The 10785-nt window shown below is 34.4% G+C and overlaps 1 protein-coding gene across 2 annotated transcripts; it reads right to left on the minus strand.

Annotated features, from left to right (window-relative positions):
* Positions 1-5145: 5145 nt before the first annotated feature.
* LOC110410660 (uncharacterized) lies at positions 5146-8374 on the minus strand. Of its 2 annotated transcripts, none has more exons than XM_021420479.2 (2): positions 8191-8374; positions 5146-7482 (listed from the first exon to the last, which is right to left on the minus strand). In XM_021420479.2, exon 2 carries the CDS (start codon positions 7382-7384, stop codon positions 5468-5470), a length of 1917 nt encoding a protein of 638 aa, XP_021276154.1. In that variant the 5' UTR covers positions 7385-7482; positions 8191-8374; the 3' UTR covers positions 5146-5467. The 2 variants fall into 2 exon arrangements, with proteins under 2 accessions (XP_021276154.1, XP_021276155.1); XM_021420480.2 differs by having other exon boundaries at positions 5146-7530.
* Positions 8375-10785: the final 2411 nt, after the last annotated feature.

A 10785-nucleotide genomic window follows, 5' to 3' on the forward strand; every position in this document is an offset into this window, starting at 1 on the left:
CTATACCAAGATGGCCAAAAAGTTGACAAATGGCTTGGCCATTTATTAAAGTTAGCTTAGACTCAAAAATTATCTTCATCATGTTAGTCAAGATGAAGTTAGCTAAGTTAATAGGTGTTTTTCTCTTAATATGATGCATGACCCACAAATCCCTAGTTAAGACAATAGAATATTTGCTATCTATTGGACGTAATGTATGACACATTATGAGGTGCACAATTCTGCCCATCAATGTTAATCTACTTCAAGAGTTTGGGATATTTGTATTAGTTAATGGATTGACAAGCATCTCCCTCTCTAACTCTTGTTCAGTAAGGTAATTGCTAATGTAAGTGAGCGTATTTGGTGCACATTGAAGGCCTATGACCTCTTTAAGCAAGTATGTGGTGACTTTAAATTCTTTTCCCATGACAAATGTGACAAAGGAATCGTCATGCATCATTATCTCACCATCATTAGTTCTTTTGTAATTCATACTCCCATTACAATACAAGACTTTAACTAAATGCTCATGCATGGGTTTATATTCATACCATCCTAAGTCTTTAAGGTGCTTAAGATAAGGAAACTAAATGGACTCAAGAAACTTTAGGTCTATTACCTTTCCATGATGCACTTTATTCCTTGAGAAATAATTATTGTAATGCTCTTCCTCATTGTCTTGAGAGAAGTTTTTCTTGAAAGGATTTGGAAAAGCAACATCCTACAACAATAACCCCATATGACTGTGATTTGCCATTCGTTTGACGTGTTTATGAGCCATTTTTGGGGAGGAGTTTAAAGGATTGATGGTTGAAGAATTGATTTGTAATGTGGAGGGGTTGATTCTTGGAACGAGGATCATTTTTTGAAAGAAAAAGGTTAGCTCTCCTAAGTTGGAAAAGGTTTTGAAGATTTGGTGTGTTTTTGAAATTGTAAGTGAAAAAGCCTTTCATAGTTGATGAAAAGAGAGTTTTTAGTGAAAAGTCCCATCTCTAAAAAACCTAAATGGTGTCTTTTTATGAAAGAATGAAATTTAGGGAGAATTCATCCCTTTTTAAAACCTATCTCGACGTAAAGAGTCATGTTTGTTTCATCTAGGATTAACCTTTTCTGAACTAAGGGTCGATCCTTGAGGTTTTAAAAATGTTTCCATGCTTTGGGGATCAACCTTTTAATTGCAATGAGTTGATCTTGAAACCCGTGTGTGTTTTTAAAATTGGTTCTCCTTTATGAGGATCGACCTTTTAATGGCAAAATGTCGATCCTTGTACACCCTTGTGGTTTTAAAAAAAGACACGTGCTTCTAGGATTGACCTCTTAAATTGAAAACGGTCGATCGTTGAGCATTTGGGAAGTTTAAAAAATTAGCTTGCCTCATAGGGATCAACCTTTCAATTAAAAGAAAGTCGATCCTTGTTACATAGAGCATGTCCTTAGGCTTTTCTTCTTGTAGGGATCAACTTTCCTACCATTAGGGGTCAATCCTAGGGAGCCAAGGAAGTTAATATAAGCTTTTAATTTTGTGAAGGGTCGACCTATTCATGTTGAAAGGCCGATCTTTGCACTTTCTCAATGAAAAATTACACCACTTTTTTTTTAAAACAAGTGTAAGGTCCAAAAATCATTTTTCAAATCAATTTAGATGTAAATTTTTTTTAAAAAATAAATAAATAAATTTGGAATTGTGCAAGTATTTCTTAAAATTAAATGAAACATTTAAAGAGAGAAAATGAAGAGGATAGAGGCATTGACTGTTAAATTACATAACCTAAACAAAATCATTTTGGGGGAAAAATAGAAAAAAGGAAAAAGAAAATGAGCTATAGGCACCAAAATAGTGTCATTTTAGGAGAAAAAAGAAGAGAAAAAAATGGGCGGAGAAGAGCAACGGGGTTGGATTTGACCCTACCTGGTCAAGACTAAGTTAGGATATTTTAAAGAGTTATGGTTTAGTGGGTTCAAAGTGGGACTCTTTAGATTACACCTATTTCTTAACCTATCTAAAAGAGTCAAGTACTTCCCATGCGTCATTATTTTTTTCTTGAAAGGTAGTAATTTTTCCATTACCAAAGAAAAGTACGAAAAACAACCACTTAATGGCAATGTGGTTAGCCATTTGATATTAGCAACAAACTAACTATGTCAAGTGCTGAGCGATGTAATAGCCTACCAAAAACATCATGTTGCAAAATGATCGTACCCATAAACACCCAACACAAACCTATAGCTTCCAAGTTAGAACCAAAACAGGATATCAACACGCAACAACCTAATTCCCTCAGAACTCTATGTCTACTTACAATCATCAAAATTTTTCAAAACTTCCAAAAATCAACCAATTCGAACCTCCATTGTACCTTAGAATTATCATCCTTTTACTAGGATTTAGGAATAGCATAATGTCCATTTGCTATCCTATAACTTGCAATAACTATTATTCCCTTGTTAGGATTGAAGAATAAAGCAACATCCACTTGTTATCTTCCAACTTGTGTAGCCTACATCGTCTTCACTTTTCCATCCATTCCAACTATGCCATTTAGAATGAGATAAGAGCCTTTAGTCTCATAATTACTTTTTCCATAGAACCAAGAAATGTTTTGCAATAAGCAATATCCATTCACTTGACTAATGACCTTTGTTGAAGTCAACTTTTCACCCTCCAAATCCTAGTGATCCTTCATTTACTAGAAGTAGCATGGTGTCCCAAACAAGTATGTGTCCTAGCTATCTAGCACAACTAAAGGGATTTCATGGGCAGGCCTTTATAAGTAGGAAGCCTTTAACAACACAAAAACATAACCTTATGCCAAAGAAGATTTCAAAAAATTCTTCCATTCAAGATAACACATATGGAGACTTGTGGATTTATTTTCTCAAATTTTATTAGTTATTTAGTTTTTAAAAGTTTTTTTAGTATTTTTTATTTTGTGCCTTTTTCTTTTCTTTTCTTTTTTTTTTTTCATTTTTCTCTCCATCATCTTGCAATCTCTCTTTTCCCTTATAGACCTAACGTTTCTCATTCCCCTTGTGATACCCCATCCACATCAAATGTGATATATGATTTTTAAGACTTACATAATGATCTAAGTCAATCATTGCTATAAACTTTAGCTTAAGTTTTTGAGACCCACATCGTTTGGGACTTAAAAGTTGTTGGGCCAATGCTTAAACTTGAGTCATTACAAATAGTATCAAAGCATGTGTTAGCCTAATGTGTGGGCTTCCACATTACATTGATGAGATCTTGGTATCGTGAAATGGGCCTTGATTGTGATTATAATTTGTGATCTTGATGAAAACATCAAGGATTTAAGTGGATGAGATTAGAATATTCCATCCCATATCAAATGTGAATGTGATTATTAAAACCTATATAATGATCCAAATCAATCACTACTGTAAACTTGAGTTTAAGTTTTTGAGAGCCACGTGATTTAGGCTTGAAAAATTACTAGACTAGTGCTTATACTTGGGTCATTACACCCCATCCTCCCCCTCATATAGTGAGCATTCCTTTTTCTCACAAGAAACAAACAACCAAGGGAATACACTTTCCCGTCAAAAGTCTTATCCTTCACTTCCCTTTCATCTTGAGAGGCATGTCACCCTCCCTTGCACACAATTCCCACTAGCTCACCACCTATCTCACCTTTTTCCTTTTGTTGGGGCTTTTTTACAAACCTTCCCACCTCCCACTTCCACACCCTCTAGAAGAAAGCCTTCCCTAAACAAGACACAAGATCCCAATCCCCTCCCTTGATCCTATTCCATCTACCATCCCTAGGCCCATGTGACATTGTTGACACATGGTATCTTGAACCTTTGGACTTACTTTTATTAGCCAATTCTCACATTCTCATTAAATCTAGAAACTTCTTTATCATTTTAAATAACTAGCCTTTTTCGACTGATTGAAGAAACTTTTTTGGTACATTAACAAATGAACGTCTATTCTATTCAGAGCTTCTCTCTTTAACCTTCCTTATTCCTTTCCCTCAAACACACATCTCCTATTAAAGAGCACCTTTCCCCACATTCCACCTAACCCTTATTACCTTATCAACCTTTCGATCACCTTTCACCACTAATAAGGCTCTCTACAACTACCCACTTTTCCTCTCTTCCTTTCGTTTCTTACCCATCTCATTTTTTTAATGCAATGCTACCATAGTTACCTACCTTTTATAGAAAAGCCCCTTCACATACTTAGTAGTGAAAATAATTGCTCCAGTTTGAGTCAGATAAAGGAAGGGTATTTGTTAAAGGTAAAAATCTGAATTTGACCATTTCAATTTAGTAATTTTAGTCTCATTACCCTAATTTTAACTAATTTAATCTTTACACTTAAGTTAAAAAGTAGGTCTAAGGACAATAGATGATAATGTCAAAATTTAACAATTAATTTCAATGGCGTGATTATTCTGTTGATGATATGGCATGCCAACCTTAAGTTTTTTAACCATGTGGCACCCGTTATCATAAAAAAAAGAAACTTTGTTTTCAATATTATTTGTTTTTTAGTATCCAAAAAAAATTAATACTTATTTAATCAAAATATAATGATTTTTTTAAAGATGATAATGTGCTACATGATCAAAACTTAATCCATCTCATCTTACTACGTCATCATTAAAATGTCATGACATTGAAATTAATGGTAAAAAATTTTAATATAGTTATCAATTTTTCTTAAATCAAATTAATTGTACAGTTTTGATGAATGTTGGGAAGAGTCTTAGCTGCAGATTTAAGACTTAGCAAAGCATTCTTACCTTTCATTGTCCGATGAAAGAAAATCACTTTTCAAAAGAGTATAAGAATTCATTAACATTTAGGTGGATGGAGTAAAGGTTTCAAATTGAAACTTATCATGCTTTTTAGAAATGATTTGAGATAGCTATAGCTTTTTCTAGACAAAATATATAGCTCTCAGTTAACACATTGTTTAGCTTTCAATTTTATGACTTCTTTTAAGGCTTTTCTAGGAATCGCAATTTACAACATTTCTTAATTAGCCTCCTCACATGGATGGCGTTAGGTTTGGTGGGCAATTTCCATGGATGGGATCCTCAAATTGGTGATGGGGATGAGGATGGAAATCCATTTCCTCCATCTTCACTCCCCCATGCAATATATATATATATATATATAATATGTAAAATGGCAGCTAATCTTTTGCAATCTATTGGCAATAATGCACAAATAAATTTTCAAGAATCCAAAGAGCACACTGCTAACCCGAAATGAATCTTCTCTGGACACCTTGATTAACACATAACACCGTACAGTTCAATGGAACCTAAGCTCATTGCGCAAGCTCCATTTTATATCAGCAACAAACATACTACTTTTTTGCCCCACTCACTTAGCCAGGAATTGAGCTTCTCACTTTTCCAGCTTAATCTTTCAAAAGAATATGTAGTAGACATGGGGCCCTTACTCTGGTAAATCTTGCAAAAATTAGAAAGTTAAGCACGATCTATCACAATTCATCATGGATATTTACAATAACTTTTGTTTGTTCAAGATGAGCATAATCCCATGACTTAACTCCAGATGGAAAACTCATCATATTCACATTTCTTGCACAATTTGCGCTAGAGCTTGAACTCCCACTTCTCTGGCTATGAATTCTAAGGTTGTTTCGAACAAAGACAAGATCTTTCACTTTCTGCGTTCCCAACTTGTTGGGTGCTTCTCGACATAGAAAGTAATCACCTTGCCAAATATCTTGGCACATTGAAATGGTTGACACTTGACTGAGGACCTTAATGGCTAGAGTCTGCAAGTGAGGTGTTTCAAAACCAAAGTTTTCCCACCATGCAACTGGGTCCATTTTATCTCTACAATCCAGTGCATCTTCTTCTCCAAAGGATCCCTCCAATCGCCAATAAGAGCTTAGCTGCTCTCTAAGGACCCGTCTAGCTGCACTATCACACTCATACCTTTCTAAAGAGGCTTTCCAACCTCGCATTATACTTTTATCCTTGGCCTGACCTCTTCCAAAATATCCTGGGTTCAGTATGTAACCAGCAGCATGAAGAGGGGAAAATAACACATCCCATTTGTCCTCTATCAGAACTTCCAACTGATTCAATGCAGTTTCATTGATTTCTTTGCTCCTCACAGCTTCAAGTGCCTGAACACGCCAATCATAAACAGCACCCATCGCAGATTTGTCAATATCAAGCATAGCAAGTAATTTTGTAAAAGGCTCAAACAATTGCAGCATCATACGAGCCTTGCTCCAGAATTCATCCCCTAAAATGGAAGCTTCGACAATTAGAATATCCTCTGGAATACTGTCTTTCCATTGCTTCCACTCTTCGCTCACAACAACATCTCGAAGTGCCTGCTTTAGCTCAAAAATTCTCTTGACAGAGCAATAGGAAGGTGCAAACTTGGCAGAAAATGGATCAGGGCTCTCTTTCAGATTTGGAGTGAAAAGGCACGGAAAGGCATGGTGATTCATCAGGATACATTGCTCAATACCCTTAGCACACAAAACTACAGGTTTTATGCACTCCAGTTCAGCTACTTCTTCCATCAATATATGGACAGAATGTGAAGTGCAAGGTGACCAAAATATATGAGGAAACTTGGATGAAATAAGGGATTCAGTTGATTTACAGACATGGTCTGTATGTGAGATTATTTGAAGAACATTTATGGCTCCAACTTCAACAATTGCATCAGTAAGGACACTAGTAAACATATCGACTGCTTCATCACTGTCATCTATATCTACTGCTCTCAAGAATATGAGCCCCCTTGGACTTGAGACAAAAATGTTAACATGAAAACAACCTTGTGTGCTGCCTAAACAACCAACACACATCACAGTGCAACCCGTGTGAGGCCAGGACTCCCTAACTAAAGCAATAGATTTCTCAATCCTTCCTTTCTCTTTACTTAAAAAGCAGTCAGACAGCTTATCCACTGAAGGGGGTTCATACCCAGAGCCAAAAGCAGCAATTGCCTTAACCATTTCATTAAAAAAAGGAGAGTTGACTAAACTAACATTTAGTCCATCTGCATAAAAAAATCTAGCTACAATGTCATCCACATCTTCTTTTCTGATAGTTTTCCATGTGCCTCTTGGTTGTATAGTTGGTATGCGCTTACCAGGCTTCCCACTTCCGGAAGTCCTTTTCTTCTTCCGAGCCAGGCGCTCATCCTCTAAGATATGAAATGCTTCCCTTAAAGTCCTGTCTATTGCAGGGCAGCTTTTGACGCCAACACCTGAGAACCCAAGAAGATGGGCCCTAACTCGGGAATAGGATCCATTATATCGTAAATTACAATGATTGCACTTCCATCTTTTAGTACCACTTCCCCTGTCAAACCCACCAAACACACTGACATGCTCCCATCCCCACTTATCAGATTCTGACGCCATAATCGCAAAGCCTGGTGTGAAGGGAAGAAGAGGATACTTTATCCAAGGATCAAAAGAGACAGCTACTGCACCCCATCTCCATTACAAAATGCATTTCTCTGGGACATGTATCGAGCAATTAAAGATCACTTACAATTACACGTGAACTGAAACAAGTACAGTGAAGGAACATGGAATGGCCAGAATTTTAGTAACTTTTCTTGTTTGGATAACTAATGTTGAAGAGAAATGGATGGAACAGAAGCAAAATTATAATTGATAAGTTATCTTCAACACTTCTTTAGCCATTACTTTTTGAAGAAAAATAAAATGTCAAGTGTATCTAGATAATTCATTGATAAATGGGAGATCAAGTTTCTCATAACTGTAATTTTATCTTTATTTCTCTGCTGATCAAGTCTCTCAAATCCAAACAAAAGAAGAAAAAAGAAATTACTTTCAATCACTTCTCTTCTTTAACCCCCTTACTTTTTGCTGCTCAGCATTTTCCAACTTACCAAACATAACTCCTCTTAAATTACCAAACATATTCTAAAAGCAAAGCCAAAAAGGAAATTAAGCATAACTCAACACTGTAAAGGCTAACATAGTTTCATCAAGAAGAGAGAAAACGAGAGAGAAGGCCAACATAATGCCTCATCCTCTGACACATCAAATGAAGAGCAATTCACTTGAATATATTAAAAACCATAGATTTTAAGGAAATCAAAAGATCAAGTAACACCATCATCAAATTCATCAGATAATACGAGGGAATCTCCTCAATAACACACAGAACCAAGAAAAGAAAGACCAAAAAAACTTACCCAGATTGGGAAAACAAAGGCTGATAGTATGTATGATAGACTAGTGGCAGAGATCGGTTCAAAGCTCAAAGCCGAGCATGTTTGTTTTCTCTTCTTCCGTTCCATTTTGTGGGAAAATAGCAGTTGGGCAAAATTTGCTAACGGCGCGATAGAGAGAGAGAGAGGGCTCATGGCCATGGCCTCGTGGCTCATTGGTGGGTTATTGACCTTTCGATAAACCCACCTGTCGACAGAAAATGGGCTTCTCTATTCGCTTCGAATGCCATTCCTGCATGTTCACTATACAGTCAACGATTGACTTTTTATTTTTTTCCTTTTTTTAAAAGATAATTAAGTGTTATAAGTGAAGTGACATCAATTCAATTAATGCAATTATTATAAAAAAATCAAATAATGATTGAGTTTTTTTTGTTATAATTTGATATTACAATTCAATAACACTAACTCAATTAACCAGATTACATAAACACCAACAAAAATAAATAAATAACATTAGGGATTGACACACATCAATACGTTTGTATGTAAAAGTAGTAAACTGATATACACATTACTACGGTTTTTTTATTATCATCGCATAAAAGCATTGCACAATTATCTATACTAATAGATATTTTATTTTGGTTCCGTTTTGATAGTTATGAAAATAATATTTGGAATTTTTTGGATAGACATAGGAAAATTTGGTTAATGAAAATTGGATTTTGTTAATGGAAATAACAGGGAGAAATTTTGAAAATTGTCTTCTAGATTTGGGGAAAATAAGACAATTTCCTTAAACATATTTAAAGCTTGTTTTACTTACAATTAACTTTTGCTTTTCTTGTGTTAGTTCAATGAATTAGATTTCTATAAATCCTTTTCACAACTTAAACATCAAAACACAATAAGTTAAATATAAAGTCAATGACAACCAACCAAAAAGTTTAATGCAATAAAAGTTAAAAAGGATAGGGTAGAGAAATTTGCAAATGCTATCTATAAAGGTTTAGCCTTTCATCTTTTTGCCTATGTCCTCTCCCTTAGCTAGCAAAGGAGTTCAAATTTACTATTGGTTCACCAATACAAATTTTTTTTAAGGTTAAGGTATAACCTCTTTATCTTTCTAAGGTTAAGATAAAACCTTTTACACAACCTTTTCAATGGTAAGGTAGAAACTCTCTCACACTAAAAAATTGTTTGCTAAACAAGCAGAAGGAACCTCTTAAAGGTAGATATTGTTAGTAAATACAAAATGGTATCAAAATGATTACAAATGTAAGCTAAAAAAACTATGAACAATATGAAGAATCTTTGATCTCGAGGGGTTAATTTAATTTGGTTCAGCACTTGTTCTCTATACTTGCAAAATAAATATAAGTCATTGCATAACCATTTATAAACAAAAGACTTGTTGGTTAGCTACAATTTTGTCTTTATTTCCACAAATGGACACCTTCCCATCAATCCCTTCTTACATGGGATCAATTTTGCTCTTGAATTTTAAATTTATGGGAGTTGAGGATCTATCCCTAATAGGCAATAAAGGATTCTTAGGCTTTTGTCTAACAAGGATCGATCCTTAAAACCATAGGATTGATCCCCAACAAGTAGTAAGGGATTCTTAGGGTCATGTCCTATAATGATCAATCTTAAAAACATTAGGATCGATCTTTGTAGCCATGGGTGCATTCATTTTGCTTCTGAACAATAAAGATTGATTTTCTAACCCTAGGGATCAGTCCTTCCAATTGTGGGTGCAATCCTTTTTGCTTATGGCCAATAAGGATCAATCCTTGTAGCTATTGTGTTCAAAATCCCTTTCAATTTAAGCCTTCTTCTTAAAAACTTAACCGTTAACTCATAAGATAAATTTCATTAAGTATTCCAATGTTTCTAAATGTTTCTTAAGCATTTAAAAATTAATTATTTTAATTTTGATAATTTTGCTTTTGTTATTTCATAATAAAAATCAAATTAAAATTAATAATCTCCTCTTTTTTGATATGACATAACCTTAATCAAAATTTGCTATGCTTTTAAGAACAACTCCTCCTGAATTTAAGTTAAGTATTAAAGTATAGAAGTTTCTAAACTTCAAAGATGCTAAGAAAAGTTAAAACATTTTGAAAAAACTCCCCATCAATAAGTCAAGTTTCAACAACATAAAAAAATGAAGGTCAAAATCAAGCTACAAGATCAATCTCTAAGTATTTGCAAATTTGAGAGGTCTCCCCTTTTTCCTAAAGCAAAATTATAAGCAACATTCAACCACAATAAGCAATATCCAAAATAGTAAAAAGCAATATTCACAATAAGCAATATCCAATATTCAACATTCAATCCACAATATGCAAAATTCAACCACAATGTTCAACATTCAACCGCAATATTCAAAATTGCATAAGATAATCCTAAAAAGAATGAAAATTAAATTATAGAGCATCAATCATAAGCAGTCATCCACAAGCCCAAAATTATAAAACATAACACCAAGAAAACATTATGATGACCATAAAATGCATTAATAAGAAATTATCAACTCTGTTAACCTCAAGGATAAGGTACAAAGTCAAGACAAGTCTAAAGTCATAAAGGTAATTGAAAACAAATCCA

The sequence above is a fragment of the Theobroma umbraticum genome, unplaced genomic scaffold (assembly GCF_002168275.2).
Source record: "Theobroma umbraticum cultivar Fairchild unplaced genomic scaffold, ASM216827v3 scaffold_56.0, whole genome shotgun sequence".
NCBI classification, from domain to species: domain Eukaryota; kingdom Viridiplantae; phylum Streptophyta; class Magnoliopsida; order Malvales; family Malvaceae; genus Theobroma; species Theobroma umbraticum.